At 32.4% G+C, this 17,263-nt stretch overlaps 2 protein-coding genes across 4 annotated transcripts; one reads left to right on the forward strand and one right to left on the reverse strand.

The window, feature by feature from the left end:
• Positions 1 to 133: 133 nt before the first annotated feature.
• Positions 134 to 11,452, forward strand: LOC108916335 (TBC1 domain family member 13). 2 transcript variants are annotated; one of them, XM_018722562.1, is made up of 8 exons: positions 134 to 161; positions 219 to 292; positions 353 to 478; positions 1,080 to 1,381; positions 5,998 to 6,196; positions 6,265 to 6,466; positions 11,108 to 11,230; positions 11,289 to 11,452. In XM_018722562.1, the coding sequence occupies exons 1-8, from the start codon at positions 142 to 144 to the stop codon at positions 11,416 to 11,418; spliced, it is 1,176 nt and encodes a 391-aa protein (XP_018578078.1). In that variant the 5' UTR covers positions 134 to 141; the 3' UTR covers positions 11,419 to 11,452. The 2 variants fall into 2 exon arrangements, with proteins under 2 accessions (XP_018578078.1, XP_018578077.1); XM_018722561.1 differs by having other exon boundaries at positions 219 to 478.
• Positions 11,453 to 11,558: 106 nt separating this feature from the next.
• On the reverse strand, positions 11,559 to 17,136 carry LOC108916336 (probable deoxyhypusine synthase). Of its 2 annotated transcripts, none has more exons than XM_018722564.2 (4): positions 16,419 to 17,136; positions 15,960 to 16,368; positions 13,930 to 14,033; positions 11,559 to 13,876 (listed from the first exon to the last, which is right to left on the reverse strand). In XM_018722564.2, exons 1-4 carry the CDS (start codon positions 16,770 to 16,772, stop codon positions 13,667 to 13,669), a joined length of 1,077 nt encoding a protein of 358 aa, XP_018578080.1. In that variant the 5' UTR covers positions 16,773 to 17,136; the 3' UTR covers positions 11,559 to 13,666. The 2 variants fall into 2 exon arrangements, with proteins under 2 accessions (XP_018578080.1, XP_018578079.1); XM_018722563.2 differs by having other exon boundaries at positions 15,960 to 16,374.
• Between the last annotated feature and the right edge of the window lie 127 nt (positions 17,137 to 17,263).

Below are 17,263 nucleotides of genomic sequence, written 5' to 3' on the forward strand. Positions count from 1 at the left end.
CTTTTACAAAAAAATCTTTTCGAAAAAGTATTTACGTGAACCGGATTAGTATAGTTTATTATTTAAATATATTTTATAGCACAATAAACACCCATTACCCTCATAATTTTTTCAAGTTGGTTAGTAGTAAACGTCAAAAGTATGGCATATTACAAAGCAAGGTGTTACTGTAAAATTATTTATTAATAATAAAATAATAACATTGTGTTACATTGCAGGTTAAAGGAATTTGACGAAATTCTTTTTCGAGATGTCGTTAATTTAAGAGAATTAAAAAAACTATCATTTCACGGTGAGAGGATAGTGGGAGTGTCTGTGGGTTTTTGTTTTTATTTTTGTTGTGCCTTTTTAGGAATACCAGATGATCAAGGTAAACGAGCCCTTTGTTGGAAATTACTTCTAAACTATTTACCACCTGAACGTGAGAAATGGATTCCACATTTGCAAGAAAAACGATCTTTATACAAACAATTTATAGGTATCTAACCTCAATATTTTGTCAGCTTTGAAATTTTCTGAAAATGTTAAAGATTAATTGTTTTACGATAACAAACACAAATTACACATTACATTTCATCCACAGACAATTCATATCTGCAGTAGGAATTTACATTGCTGGTATATTTTTCAATATATCCTAACAGAAAAGTCGGTACTTCTTTCAATTATCACAAAGATAAATCCACTTGCACTTTGGACACATCGAACGAGTCCTCGCTTATATAATTTTTTTAAATAATTTCAGCCAGTTGAAAACTATTATATGTCCAATTATTCGTAACTGATATGTTTCTACTAAAATGTTAACATTTTATTTTAAGTGTCATTTGATTTTTCATTGAACAAAATGATGCCAAGTGAATTAACACCTATTTCTTTCAATTTAATTACAAAGACTAACTCAGAGACTTGTATAGGGCCAGGGGGAACATTATTATTATTCAGCAATTACCGACTGGTATAAATCTTTTACATTTACCGAAACCTTTGTTCTTCCAATCGATTGCACCTGTGGAAAGGGTGCAGATTTTATTTTCTGTTACTTTTTGTGTCTCCTTAATGTAATTACCAAATTTCAGAGGAAATGATAGTTATGCCTGGAGAAAATGAAGCAAATGGGGACGTTACCCTAGGGGATCACCCCCTAAGTATAAATCCAGATAGTGAATGGCAAACGTTCTTTAAAGATAACGAAGTTTTGCTACAGATAGACAAAGATGTAAGAAGACTGTGTCCAGACATATCATTTTTTCAACAACCTACCGATTTCCCTTGTACTAAAATAGTTAATAGTAACGATGTTAAACGATTACACACAAGAGTCCAAAGGAGAGTTCTGAAATGTGCAAATGTCGAAAGGAAAGGCTTAGGAATCACAAAGGTATTAATAATATAATTTTATGCAAACTGTTATTTCTGCTCTAATTATTTTATCGTTCTACTCTTAGTCCTACTTACCTGTGGATTGGTTTTAGTAGCAGGTAATTTTTAAAAATTTATATAAATGCATGAGTGAATATACATTTAATTAAGTTACTATGTATGTTATCGAAATGTGTTTAGCAGAAAAAATTATGTGAAGAAATACAAATGGAAAGTATTTGAAATTTCTTCCTTAATAAATAAGAAACTATTTTTCTTTTATTTGCATTTCTAATCTTTTCATATTTTTATGGTAAAAATAACACGGTATAGTAAAAATATTATATTTATAGTGTATTCTTATACAGGGTGTTTTTAAATGAAGTAACAAAAATGGTACCAGTGAATGTAGAGCCAAAAATAAGAGGATTGAAGTGAAAATACCTTATAGGAAAGGTGCACCTCTGAGGCGATATACCCTCTTAAAGGAGGGGTTGAAATTCACATTTTAATTTTTTCATGAAACTTGGTATGAACATCCTACTAATAAAGAGACAACTTTTCAATATTTGTTCAGTCAACCCCATTGCAATATTTTATTAGAAGTTTTTTATATGAAGCAAATTACTTATTTAAAAATATTTATTGGGAAGACTAATTTATTGCGCAACTTTTTTAGCTCTTTACCTAAAAAAATTAGATGTGTCATCGTTCACTAAAAGGGTAATTGCGAAAATTTGTAAAAATAATGTAGCCGGATGTCATAACAAATAAATTGTTATTTATCATATTAATAAATTGACACTTTCTGTCAACCAATAATTAGTACCAATTGATTAATTTATTATCAGAATAATTATGGCAAATCATATTTATACCAATAATGAATATGTCGACATGCTCTAGTGTTTTTCGAATCCAGAAAAAATAATAACACTGTAGTAAGATTGTACTACCAAAGATATCCAAACTGACCGATTCCTCATAGACAAACATTGGCCTCAGTCGAAAGAAGGCTTAGCGAAACTGGTAAAATTCAGCCCAATCGTGAGGGTGCCGGAAGAAGGCGTAATGTCCGAACTGTTGAAACTGAGGAAGCTATACTGGAACATCTAGAACAAGACTGTGGTACAAGCACAAGACGGGTGTCCAGGCAACTGCAAGTTTCTCAGTCTTGTGTGGAATGTAGCTCATGAAAATCTTTTATACCCTTTTCACCATCAACCCGTACAAGAATTGAATGACTCTGATTTACCTAACCACGTGGATTTTTGTCAATGGTACATTAATATTTCCAGGCATGACTTAAAGGACCCCGCACAAATTATATGGAAAATGGTCTTTCAGTAAATCTTGCTGAAATTTTGCAGAGGTAGGTTTCAGCTTCCTGAACAAAAGTGACATCATACCAGGATCAAAAAACCTCACCCAAAGCCAATGTGCGGCTTGAAATATACGAAAAAAGGTATTTCGTTGAATCTTGCTAAACACAGGTCAACATTTGATCCACAATGAAACACCCATAGCCGTCTGGTTTTTTGGGGTCGCTGATTACGATGAGTAGGTCAGTTAGGTTCCATCACATCAATTTCAAGGTCATTTTAAGGTCACATTAAGGTCATTTGAAGGTCAAGTAGAGAAATAACCGTCAAACAAATCTGAAAAAATTCATACATGTTTTCGAGGTCCCTAATCAAGAAACCGTAGTTGTTTGACCCCGCAGCGACTACCAAGGGTCATTTAAGTCATGCCAAGGTCATTTTTAAGGTCAGGTAGAGAACTGATCATCGAAAAAATCTGCAAAAATTCACAATATGTTTCTGAGGTCACCGGAGGTGACCGTCGGCCATATTGGATTCATCATCTTGGATTTGGAAACTATGAAAATCTAACTTCATATCAGCGACCCTGAAAACCCCCGAGTAAAAAAATTCAGACAAAAATATAAGGACCAGACCACTTTGGGTGTTTCACTGTGGATCAAATGTTGACCTGTATTTAGCAAGATTCAACGAAATACCACTTTTTGTATATTTCAAGCTGCACAGTGGCCTTGGGTGAGGTTTTTTGATCTTGTGTCATTGAGACATTTGTTCAGCAATCTGAAACCTACCTCTCTGCAAAATTTCAGCAAGATTTACCGAATGACCATTTTCCATATATTTTGTACGGGGTCCATTCCTAATGAATATACTTTTCACCGATGAAGCAAATTTTCTTAGAGTAGGTGCAGTAAATCTTCATAATGTTCATTCATGGTTGGAAGAAAATACTCATGAAATATTTGTTTTAAGATGTATAACATAATTTCAGTTTAAACGTTTGGATGGGAATTGTAGGAAATACCTCTTTTTGTATCTAGTAGGTCCTTTTATTCTTCCACACAGGCTTGGAGCGGCCGAGTATCTTAGATTTTTGAACGAAAATCTTCCAACATTACTTTAGGATGTACTCCTCGCTAGACATCAGGTAAAATGGTATATGCACGATGGGGCACCTGCACGTTCACCTGACCTATCGCATATGGATTTCTTTTTGTGGAGACACATAAAAAGTATTGTTTATGTCACTCCTGTTGCCTCCTTAGAAGAACTGTGCTTAAGATTATTTCAGGCAGCAGATGACCTTCACAATAACAAGAACTGTTTGTGCGAGTGTGTTATAACTTCAATAGATGTATTAGGTTATGCTTGCAGCAAAATGGAAATTATTTCCAGAATATTCTTTAAATTTAATTTTGCATTTCTTGTTTTTTGTTTGTATTAAATTTTATTTCAGATAAATAACTTCACCTAATACCTAATCCATGTCCCATAGTCATAAGTTATCAAACATTTTTCATTAATTAATAGCAAATTATTCTTAATGTTATTATTAAATTACCAGCTTATTGACAGAAAGCGTCAATTTATTAATATGATAAATAACAATTTATTTGTTATGACATCCTCCTACTTTATTTTTACAAATTTTCGCAATTACCCCTTTAGTAATCGATGACGCATCTAATTTTTTACTAGAAAACTATCGGTTTTATGGAAAAATTACAAGAGGTAAAAAAGCTGCGCAATAAATCAGTCTTCCCAATAAATATTTTTAAATAAATAATTTGCTTCATATAAAATATTTCTAATAAAATATTGCAATGGGGTTGACTGAACAAATATTGAAAAGTTGTCTCTTTATTAGTAGTAGGATGTTCATTAAAAGTTTCGTGTCTACCATTCCTCATGTTAAAGAAAAAAATTAAAATGTGAATTTCAACTCCTCCTTTAAGAGGGTATATCGCCTTAGGGGTGCAACTTTCATATAAGGTATTTTTACTTCAATCCTCTTATTTTTGGCTCTACATTCACTGGCACCATTTTTGCTACTTCGTTTAAAAACATCCCATTCATATGGCCAATATATCACTTCTTTGCAATTACTGTTTTGAAAGAGAAGTTTTGTGATTTGTACAGTGGTTTTTGAAAATTTGAGCAGGTAAAGGTGTTGGATGTATATGTCAATTTTTTTTACATAATATAGGATAGGTTTCACACATATACTTATCCAAAATAAGAACAGTGTATTCTTTAGAGTAATCGAATTTACTTTTCCTTTTCTATGAACAAAACCGACTTGTGTTTGAAGTTTTGGTTGATTGCATTTATACAAAATGTCCTGAAATTAGCCTGCGATATTTTTCCAGGACTATCGCTAAAAATAACAGAAAATGTTTTACGTTTATATGATCGCAGGTGGAGAAATATTTTATTTCCAAAGAAATAAAACTTAATTTTTTATTCAAACAATGAACAAGTCCACATGCAAAAAAGTTAAGGCAGAAATTAATTATCACGCTCCGGCTAGAATTTAGAAATTGTTTTATGACTTTCAAAACCTAATAATACTATCCAGTTTCGAGATTTATAGAAAAAAAATCAAGTTCAGGGTTTTTAGTCACCTTATAGGAGATTTTTCTCTGCCTATATTCTTGCAAACTTCTATTTTTAATTGAAAAATAGTGGTAAAATATTGCAAGCTTATTTCGGAACAAAATTACTTTGTTGCCATTTCTATTTTAAACATTAAATTGAAATCGATAATCCAGTATGTCTACCATTAATAGCAACTATGCGTGTTCATGCCACATTTTTTATACATAGCCTTCATAAGTATTTACATGCCGTGTGACCGCTTAGCTCAACAATCAACATTGCACAGCTGATACTGTCCACTGAAAATCCCTAAACCTTAGCGTCACCAATAGTAATGATACGTTTACAGTAAAGAATGACAATCTTTTGCGTCTACAATCAAGATAATGCGATCGTTGATTAGTTGAATAGAATCTCGTAAAAAAATGGTGAAACAGAATGTTGCATTTTAGTGTAATATTGATTTTATTGTTTTAATAATTCTTAATTTTATCGAAATTTAATTAAAGGAAATAAAGTGACTGTTACAGATCAAATTACTGGTCACGTGGCCTGTAATCATTTATGAAGACTGTATCTCCCAAGTTTATTGTTAAGTCAAATGAGTTTGTAGTAGATTCGTGAGTGTTATTTATAACAAAGTCCTTGTCTAAGATTTGACATAATTTTATTCTGTTTGTGTTTGGTTAATATTTGGATTTTAAAATTGTTATAGATAGCATTGTCAATAAAAAAAGCAAATGAAGACTATGCCCCTATGGCTGAGGGTAAGGAAGCCCATTGGGAAGTTGTAGAGAGAATATTATTTTTATATGCGAAACTGAACCCCGGGCAAGGATACGTTCAAGGCATGAACGAAATTATCGGACCTATATATTATGCTTTCGCATGCGATCCTGATATTACTTTTAGAGGTAACACAATTTCAGTTCATTATGAAATAATATGGGTTTGTTTCTTTACCAAAGCATTATTTTTTTAGAATATGCCGAATCAGATTGCTTCTTTTGTTTCACAAATTTAATGTCCGAGATCAGAGATTTTTTTATAAAAAGCCTAGATGAGTCCGAGAGAGGTATAAACAAAATGATGAGCAAAATGCTAGTTGAACTAAAAAATTGTGATTTAGACATTTGGCTTAGATTTCAACAGCTGGATTTGAAACCGCAATTTTATAGTTTTAGGTAAGTTTCTTTCATTACGTGCGATAAAGATATTAGCCCAGTAAATGAAAAAAAAATTGTTCAAAAATTCGTTTGAGATTGAAACTTGGTTTAATCGTTAGTTTAGGCAAAAAGAAATAATATTTCCCAAAAAGTATCGGTTTAAAACAACAAGATCATTGTTTAAACAATTATTATAATGTAATGTGACGTCGTTGTTCGTTTCCTTCGTCGTTCGTCACTATGACGCCTGAGCAGCGGCGGGTACCTCGGGCGCCAGTTCCTGTTTAAAATGCAGAAACACCACTACACGGGCGGCTGCAGTGAAGACACGGTATGTCCAGAGGGTCCAGAGAAGTTAGGCTTCACACAGGAATAAAAGGCCACAAATTGGGAAATATTTACATTTATTTATAGTCCAATTTTACCTATTTGCACTATGTTACTCTAAATCTATAGTTCGGTGATGGTCGGATTCGACGGCTTCTTGTGAGGACGGGAGATGGACCAACTGCTCGCTGCTCCGGCTGGATGTCGACTCCTTCTTCAAAAGCGGCGTGTTGGAAAATGTTCCTGAAGTGGTTCCTGGCGGCTGCGCAGTTTTCCCAGGCTGGACTTAGCAGAATCTTACCAATTCCTATTGGTGACGTAGCTTGGGCTGGAGCAGCTCGACTGGTTGCAACGGCGGCTGGTGAGGAACTCAATTTCCAATTCAGTTTATTTCCTAAATTCCTTGTCTCGGATTGGCGGCTGCGCACTTCTTCTAGGCTGGACTTGTAAAATTTTACTTACTTCCTGCGGTGACGTCTCGGCTTGCTGGAGTTGTTTTCAGGCGGGACTGGTTGCTACGGCGGCTCGTGAGGAACTAAATCTCGGACGGCGGCTTAATGCTAAGCCCTGGTGATGCTTCGTCAGCAACTGCATAGTTCTCCTAATAGGGACTTGTAAAATTCTTACTCATGCGGTGGTGACGTATCTCTGGCTGGACGGCAGGCTGGGCTCGGTACGACTGGTCCCTACGCTGGCTGGCGAAAGACTGTGGTACACAGTGTGAGTTAGCAGACCATCGGCTTGGCGCTACGCAGTGACGGATTAAATTCAGGCGGGATTTGAAATGCCAAAAACAATGCTGATGCGGTAAATTATATTTATTAATGAAATTAAATAAAAAGAACACAAATGTGGGGTGTCTGAAAATCGCTTCGTTGCAGTAAAAATTACCAAAAATGGAGTTTTTTAGCTGTATTAAAAAGCACTCTCCAACAGGAGTTTTTGCTTTTGTTTATACTTATAGGTTTTCAAAAAACGCTTCATTTGAGACCTGCTAAATTAAAATCCATTAACAATTTGTTTAAATGTGTGTAATAATTGTGCAAAAAACGAGCGAAATTTGAATTTGCTATAAATAGAAGAAAAGAGCATAAATCGTCTCTAAATTGCAGTAAAAGTTGTATTTTGTTACGCTTAAGAAACCCTGAAAAGGTAAAAAAATATTTATTTGTTTACGAGTTTTTGCATTTGTTTATTAGAAATAGCATTTTATTATTCCCCCAGCACATTCCAGGTATAAAAATGTATTCGAGGACGTTTTTTTGAAGGTTAAAAATTACTATAAAATGCATTTTTTTCGACATCTTTAACCGTTATTATGAACTTTAAGGATTGATTGATATATTCCCGAAATTTCAAGTCTTAATGCTTAATAATAATAATAATAATGATAATGATAGTGATAGTGATAGTGATAGTGATAGTGATAGTGATAGTGATAGTGANTTTATTATGCTTATAAGATATTACAAAATAATATATAGCATTAGTCAACACATGGAGATAGAACGCCTAGAAACTAAAGAGAGAACAAAAGGAAAAACATTTACAAACATAAAAGAAAAAAAACTAACCTAGCAAAAGTATTCGGACATAGAATAAAAACATTTAACTGACAAATACAATCTTAACTTTCGTTTGAACTGGCCAATTTTTTTACACTCTTATTTTGTATGGCAAATGATTTTGGGTCCTAACCTAAGTAATTTGACCCTTTACCTACAATTGATAATTTTGTGAAAGGTATACGTATTTCATTATTTTGTCGGGTATTAATATTGTGAACATCCCTATTCAAACAAAATTTATCTACATTTTTAAAAATATACATCGACATTTCAAATATAAATAACGATGCCACAGTTAAAATTTTATGTTCCCTGAAGACAGGTCTACATGACTGCAAGTTTCCAAGTCCAACAATAATACGCAATATGCGTTTTTGCAAAATAAAAACAGACTTCGCCGAGGTTGACTCACCCCAAAAACAAATACCATACCGCAATCGACTATCAATTTGGGCATAATATAAATTAATTAATTGCTGCCTTTCTAAGATCCCACTCATATTCCTAAACATATAACAATTATATGACATAGTTGAAACAAGCATACTACAATGAATTGTCCAATTAAGTTTCTCATCAAGATATATACCCAAAAAATTAGCACTCGTCTTACATTTGCCAATGTCACAATTATTTACAGTGTCAGATCATCGCAACTTCTTTGTGCAATACGAACCTTACTATCTGGGTTTTATCAACATTAAAATATAAATTATGATCACAAAACCATTTACATAACAGTTCCAGGGTTCTATTTATGTTTGCATTCAGATCATCAATATTTTTATTTGAAAACAACACAGCCAAGTCATCCGCGTACATGGTGAAAAACTTATCAATTAAAACTGACTCCACTGAATTAACGTACAAAATAAAAAATATAGGGCCAAGAACTGATCCCTGTGGCACCCCCATTTCCACAAGTAATTTGTTGGAATTTATTCTATTAACATACTTTGAATTTACATTATCAATAGATACATACTGTTGACGATGTTTTATAAAATCAGACACCCATTGCAACGGTTGCCCTCTTATGCCATAATCCTTCAACTTATCGAGCAACACATCATGATTGATGCAGTCGAATGCCCAGGTAAGGTCACAAAATATTCCAGCAGGACACTCGCCTGCATCAAAGTGTTGCAGCACCTCATTACAGAATGAGTATATTGCAGTTGTAGATAATCCGTGGCGAAAACCAAATTGCTTATCATTTATGATCCGAAATCGATCCAAAAAAGGTATTAAACGGCAAACAAAAGCATGCTCGAAAATTTTTGACAATCCACATACCTACTATAGTTATAGGCCAGTAATTATCTAGTGAATAGGGATCCTTTTTTTTGAATACAGGGGTGACTTTACCTAGCTTTAAGGTTTGAGGAATGTTCCCACTAATAAAAGACAGATTCGCTAAGAATGTAAGGGGTTGTATAATTAAATTAAGAACTCGTTTAATTAAAAACATTGGGATGTCATCTGAACCAGATGATTTTTTATTTTTCAGTTTATTTTTAAGTAGTGAAAGCAGTTGAAAGGTTCCAAGAACAACGAATCTCTTGGTCTTGATACGCCTTTATTTGGGAAGTTTAACGTAGCACTACTCATATTACAGTTAGAGGAAATTTTATTTATGATTTCCTTGGGTGTATTTATAAAATATTCATTAAACATAGAGGCAACTTGACAAGGGTTATCAATAACTTTGTCGTTTATTTTTACCGATATATTTGTGGTTTTCTTTTTCTTGTTGGTTATTTCAACAACAATTTTCCAAGCCGCACGGCCTGCATTATCGGCGTTATTGATTTTATTTTGGTAGTATCTCTTTTTTGTTTGTTTAACAAGGAGGACATGATCTTTTTTAACTGACCGATATATATGAAGCAGATCCGGATTCATTTTTGAGAGATGAAATAATTGTTTAACTTTCTGGCTAGATACTCTAACACTATCATCAACCCAGTTTTTACCATTGTTATGGCCAATATGACACCTACGTTCAGGGAAATGCAATTGAAAATAATATAACAGTATGTTATAGAAACTGTTAAAAGCATCATTTAAGTCAGATAAAGTTTGTAAGTAAACAAATTACGAATTTAAAATAAAAAACGCTATCTCGGCTAAAAATTGTCCTAGAACAATTTTTTTTTTAATTCGTGAAAAATTACCAGCTTACGAATATCAAAGCGGCTTTAAAAAATATTAATTCTTCACAAAGTTATTAACGAAAAACCATATAAACAAATTACACTATTAGTTTATACGCCGTTTTGAGGAGGTTAGCCTATGAAATTACAATTTCCAATTCCATATCTTGAAAAAATAAGTCAGGACGAAACAAATGAGCCCTCATAAGGCAAAAACTCGTAAACAAATAAATATTTTTTTACCAAATTTTCAGGGTTGCTGGTTTTTTGTAATTATTTAAACAAATTGTTAATGGATTTTAATTTAGCAGTTCTCAAATGAAGCTTTTTTTGGAAACCTATAAGTATAAACAAAAGCAAAAATAATACAGCTAAAAAACTTAATTTTTGGTAATTTTTACATTGTTTAAACAATGATCTTATTGTTTTAAACCGATATTATTTCTTTTTGCCTAAACTAACGATTAAACCAAGTTTCAATCTGAAACGAATTACCTTTTGATTTACATGTATTACAAATTTCATTTACTGGGCTATATACAAAGAATTGTTAGTGGATAAAAGGGAATTGTATGAAAGATTAAACAATTTTTTTTATTATATTTAAGATGGATCACGTTGCTTCTTTCACAAGAGTTTCCATTGCCTGATGTCCTTAGGATATGGGATTCCCTCTTTTCAGATGAGAAACGGTTCGATTTCCTGATTTATGTGTGTTGCGCGATGATTGTGTAAGCAAATTGTAAAAATTTGTAATTAACGGAAATATTTATTATTGCTGTATTTCAGAATACTTCGTAATCAATTATTAGAAGGAGATTTTCCGTCCAATTTAAAATTACTCCAAAATTTTCCTCCGATGGATGTTCAAATTATATTATCAAAAGCTGTTCAGTTATCGAAGCAGAAACTTTTTTAAATTTTACACGATATACATAAAAAATTTTTAATTATATTTTGTATCTTTAACGTAAACGATAAAAGACAGGAGATCATCTTCAAGGTATGCGCATTTATATAGCTACAAACACAAAGATGTTCTTTTAACATACCAGGTGTCCCATTTTAAAAGAAGCCATCAATCGAAAAATGGCCTACAGTAAAAGTTGTTCAGTTCACTGGGGGAAACCAGATGCTTACCTAGGATTTGACCTTGACTTCACTTTGAAGGTCAACTTCGTAATTTTAAATGGAACTCCCTATTTTTAACCTTGGAAATGGACTCAGCAGAAAATTTTACATCCGGATGTGATCACAACTTTGACCTTGAGGTCAAGGTCACAACGGGTTTAAATGATTCGTCACCCTTGAAGCAGCCTCGGAATAAGATGTTGACCTCCAGAATCGATGGGATTTACATCAAGGTACTCAATCGCGACCTTCGATTCGTCCTTGACGTCCACTTTGTCAAGGTCATTTGAAGGTCGACTATAAAAATCGACCTTCACCTCTACAAATGTTGCGAAAGATGTTCGGGATTGAATTTGAAGCTTCACTTTGTTTTCTTTGTCAGTTTTACTTTGTAACGTACTCAGATATCTCATTTTTCAATTCTCAAGCCAAGTTATACCTTCGTTGAGTAACAAGATATTTTTATCATTCTTCCTTCACTCGTTCGTAGCATTATTTTTTCTTAATAGTTATAGTCGACCTTCAAATGACCTTGAGAAAGAGGAGGTCAAGGACAAATCCTATTGATTCTGGAGGTCAACATCTTATTCCGAGGTTGCTTCAAGGGTGACGAATCATTTAAACTCGTGACCTTGACCTCAAGGTCAAAGTTATGATCACACCCGGATGTAAAATTTTCTGCGGAATCAATTTTCAAGGTTAAAAATAAGGGGTCCCATTTAAAATTCCGAAGTTGACTGTCTAGGTCAAATCCTAGGTAAGCAGCTGGTTTCCCCCAGTGAACTGAGCAACTTTTACTTTAGGCCGTTTTTCGATTAATGCCTTCTCTAACGAGATATTTACGTGTATCAATTAAAATGGCACACCCGGTATAAGTAGAGGAAATGAAGCTGCAGTCAATTTTTTTGTGAATTCTTAAAAAAATTATATTATTAGTTACATTTTAACTGTGCGAATGGATTTAAAATTGTACAACTTAATGTTCGAAATTAATCTCGGAGATGCTCATACACCAAAAAAATACTTGTTGCTAAATAAATTTTATACATAAAAAAATATATAAAGTACACTACTGTATGGGAAGATGTTTTTTTATATATATACAGGGTGTCCCATTTTAATGTACCAGGCCATTTTTTTAATTCAACAAAAAAAAATTTCGGACAAAAATTATCAGGTTTCAAGAGGACAAATTATGGTGACCTTGAAGTCAATTACCAAGGTCATTTCAAGGTCAACCTTAATTTTTTATATGGATATCCATATTTTTAATTTCAGATTCGTATTATGTGGGAAAAAATACGTAACTTTTGTATGAAATTTTTTTTGAACATGCTTCGTTCTCACCAGAGTGCGCTATACTTTTACTGTTCCATTTTAATTCTCAGGCTAACATCTCAAGAAAAATATTTCTAACAAAAGTTGTCAGGTTTCGGGGGATCAAATTACCGCGACCTTAAAATTAAATTTAAAGTCAATTACCAAGGTCATTTTAAGGTCAACCTTTTTATTATAAAAATGTGGGTTTCCAGTTCAATGTCCTTGATAATTGACTTCAAGATCACCATAATTTGACCCCTTCGAAACCTGATAACTTTTGTTCGAAGTATTTTTTTTTTTATGTCGAATGTATAGAACTGATTTACAAAAAAATCCGCAAAAAAATTTATGTTAAATTTCTTTTGATATTTGCATATGATATTTAGATTCTTAATCGAGTATATTTTATTTGTAATTGCCAGATATTATAAATGTAGTCTTCTTTAAGTTAAAACATCATGACAAAAACATAATTTTAGTAATTGGTTAAAATGTATTTGTTTTTAGAATAAAATTGTTTATAAATAAATAGCTAAAAGTGTATGGTCACAGGGTAAAATTTTCATCGGTTTATATAAATTTTCCTTTTCACACATATTTTATTGGATCGTATTGACATTTGTTGCTACCTCAGCCTTAATATGACACTGTCGACATATCTAATTATCCCTTCCAGTCCTTTCCTTTTTATGCCGCTTCATGTCGTGATATTCTTCTTATTTTTCCTTGTTTTTAAAGAAGTCCTTAGCAAAAGTCTGCGCTACCACTAGTGGGAAAATTAAAGTAGCTTCACCGTATATTTTAACAGGTGTTGCATCTTTTTTTATCTTTCCCCATGACTTTGCCTCATCTGGACGAGCACCTGAATCGCTTCCATCATATTCCGATGCTGTGTTCAGATACACCGAAAAATCTGCTCCGTTTCTCTGCAAGTTGAATCAGTGAAGGATATTAAAATTAAGTTTTTTTTTTTAGTTACCATTAAATTTGCATTGCATATATGGTGTTTTATTACTCCTCCTCCTAATATAATCATTCCCGTATTAACCGATTTCATGGCCATTAAATTTAATCTTCTTAAATCTAAAAAATATTGTTTTTAGTTCTTTCAGATAGAGGCATTTTTTAGGATTCACAGTACTAAAAGTCAATTTATAATTTTTTTTCCAGTTACACAGGAAATTTCTAGGTCTAGAATCCTTGTACCAAGAAATTTCCGCAATTCGTTGTTTGGAACCAAAATGGCTGTCAATGAGTAAAATTTGTTGTCAAAGCATTTATTTTCCTAGTTTTCTGTATCTATAAACATAATATGAATACTGTGTAGTCCAACCAAATTACATTTGGTGAAAAAAAATATTGTTACCTGGACTTTTATAAGTGGAAATGGTAAAAGGGCTTTTAATAAACCTAAAAAAAGTAAATGCGTGAGCAGGGGTGGGGGAGGGTTGAATTGGGGGGTTGAAAAGTTGTGAAAAATTGTATCATTGGGATTTCTGGCGAAAGTTGACGTCAAACAAAAAAGTATCTAATGCAAAAGTTGTAGATCATGCAAAAATCTACAACTTTTATAGAGGTCACTTTTTATGATGACCTCAAATTTTCCGAGGAAAATGCAAAAGACAGGTGTTTTTCTGATTTTTTGTTTTTTATTTCTCATTTCCGCAAAAATAACTAAATTTTGACGAAACTTGGTGAAAGTTTATCTTTCTGTGTCTTAAATAACCACAAATTTTTTTAGATAAAAAAATTAAGAAGTTTACGAGATATTAATTTTTTTTTTTTTCAAAGAAAAATTCTACTTCGGAAAATCATTGTACAGAGTTCTGTCAGCGATAATTTTTTTTGTTTTGACAAATACTTTTTGGTGAAATAAAAAAAATCTGTAATCACAGTTCAAAAACATGCTCAAAAATGCAAAAAAAGTAAAAAATGACTTGCAACGATGAATTTTCCAGTAATTGTTGATAATTTGCTTAAATTTAAAAAAATTCAAAATTTGATTACACCATTCAATTCTACAGAAAAAAAACTATCTTATTGTTTGACCCAATTTTTGTACAGTATTGCTATAAACATTTAAGTCGAATTACAAATGTACAAATGATAAATCATCTCTGGATGATTTGAGATTTCAGCAATATAACAAAGCAAAGCAAAGTATTAACTGCAAAGTCCACTATTGACGCGAAACCTGAAATTTTGCAAGATTGTTTTATTTTCTGGCTTTATTTGAAAACGAATTTTAAAATAAATTGCATATTTACATTGGCACTTTTTTTGCTCTATCCAATTGGATGATACTATTGTAATCGATTAAAAAGGTTTTTAGGAATCATTTAAAATTTTTCCTGAGTACGGCTCTGAACGCTTTCAAAATATCTATTGGAGGAAATCCTAACAGTATAAAAGTCAGTACAGCACAAAATATCCAACAATTTTTTTTTAATAAATAATTATCTAAAAAAATTCTGGTTATGAAAGACATAGAAAGGTATAGTTTCACCAAGTTTCGTTAAAATTAAATTATTTTTGCGGAAATGAGAAATAAAAAACGAAAAGTAAGAAAAAACCTGTTTTTCAGAAATTTTGAGGTTATCTTAAAAAGTGACTTCTACAAAAGTTGTAGACTACAACTTTTGTATTGGCTACTTTTTTGTTTGACGACAACTTTCACCAGAAATCCCAATGATACAATTTTTCTTAACTTATTAACCCCCCAAATTAACCTTGCGCCACCCCTGCTCACGCATTTATTTTTTTTTCGTTTATTATAAGCCCCTTTACCATTTCCACTTATAAAAGTCCAGGTAACAATTTTCTGTTTTTTTCCATCTAAATGAGTTAATTCGATCGGTCTAGTGGAGATAAACTCATTTTTATTTTCATTTATGGATAAGCCAAAAAAGTTATCTATTTCATCAGCCAGAGAATTTACTCTTGGCGGAAGGTTTAAGATTTGTTGTAAAAATAAAATTAAAAATTAAATCAATATTGTAAACAGCTAACCTGATACGATATCTAATACAAGTCCAGGATTTCTAAATGAATGTAAAAACATCATGTCGCCTATGCTTCCATCGGTAAGCGCTGGACAAAATACTGGAATTTTATTTTTAGCTGTCCAATAATATACACTTTCTTCATTGTTAATTTCTTTGCCCAAACGTTCTATAAGTTTACTGGGTGTCCAAAGAACGCCATCCTTTTGTTCCTTTAACATCTCGTCTAGAATCGGCATAATCCAGTTTTCAAAACGACAATAGTTATCATTTGGCACTAATAAGTTTCCAATTCTATTTATCCCTCGTTCTCTTAACATTTTTCCGTCTAATTTAAAATCACCCAAAAATGTGGGTGCAAGGCATTTTATAAAGTCCTCCTCGATGCCTCCGGCAGTAGTGACAATGCAATCTACCTGCAACTATATAAATGTCTAAAAGTTTAAGGTAATTAACTTATTGTTACCAAGCTATGTTGAACTAAAAATTTGATAGTTTCTCTTAAACCGCTCGATATTAAATTGGAAGTGTATCCTAGAAAGATTGTACAATTATTTTTAATAATCGTAAACTCATCTTCATTATCTATATATTTATCTTTGGGTATGGGTAGTTTCCTGCATTTTATCATCTTATTTATTTCATTAACCGCTAACCCAAAATTTGTAGCTTGAAATCCACTACTTAAGTAACTATTTAATAATTTATCATAATTTAGGCCTTGATTCCAGTTATAACCACAAACTTTTTCTCTTAATAATGATATATCCGTGGTTTTTTTTAGAATGGTTTCATCTAAACTTGATGATGATCCAGCCATTTTCTAAATGAGTGAAGAATTTGTAGTAATTATTTTCCCTTCTAGTATGAAAAATTGCACAGCGCGAGAGTAAACATTGTTTTATATTTATATTTTAAATTTTTATTTTTAGGTTACTACTTTTAGTGCTTTTTCTTGTTTTTTTCTTTTTCATAAATGTCTATAGGGTTTTTTTGTTTTAATAGACTAAACTGTGGAGAAAATAGAAAATAATTAAAGTGAGGAGCACAGTAATCACAGTATTTGTTCTCTTATTCCTGGTTTTAATGCGATGAATTCCATCGATGTATTACTATTGGCATGTTTAATAGATTCTAATCTCTTATTGATTCTACGGAATCCTTCACATCATTGAAATGATGAATAAAAGCACACGGCCTTTGATTATTATAATCGCCGCGCCATTATTCTATGGCTAGAAATTGGCCTCAATGATTTGGGATCGAGGGGGATTATCCCTCTTTATCCTGCCTCATCTCGTGTAGGCCTGG

The sequence above is a fragment of the Anoplophora glabripennis genome, unplaced genomic scaffold (genome assembly GCF_000390285.2).
Source record: "Anoplophora glabripennis isolate ALB-LARVAE unplaced genomic scaffold, Agla_2.0 scaffold1719, whole genome shotgun sequence".
In the NCBI taxonomy this organism is placed as follows: domain Eukaryota; kingdom Metazoa; phylum Arthropoda; class Insecta; order Coleoptera; family Cerambycidae; genus Anoplophora; species Anoplophora glabripennis.

Excerpts from the sequence above, each read along its gene's own strand:
- LOC108916335 (XM_018722561.1), top strand. The coding sequence starts at position 142 with ATGGCATATTACAAAGCAAG. Across the intron at positions 162-218 it reads ATGGCATATTACAAAGCAAG|GTTAAAGGAATTTGACGAAA; the intron begins GTGTTACTGTAA and ends GTTACATTGCAG. Across the intron at positions 1,382-5,997 it reads AAGGCTTAGGAATCACAAAG|ATAGCATTGTCAATAAAAAA; the intron begins GTATTAATAATA and ends AAATTGTTATAG.
- LOC108916336 (XM_018722563.2), bottom strand. The coding sequence starts at position 16,772 with ATGGCTGGATCATCATCAAGTTTAGATGAAACCATTCTAAAAAAAACC. Across the intron at positions 16,375-16,418 it reads TTTTAGTTCAACATAGCTTG|TTGCAGGTAGATTGCATTGT; the intron begins GTAACAATAAGT and ends ACATTTATATAG. Across the intron at positions 13,877-13,929 it reads TATGCAATGCAAATTTAATG|AGAAACGGAGCAGATTTTTC; the intron begins GTAACTAAAAAA and ends TTCAACTTGCAG.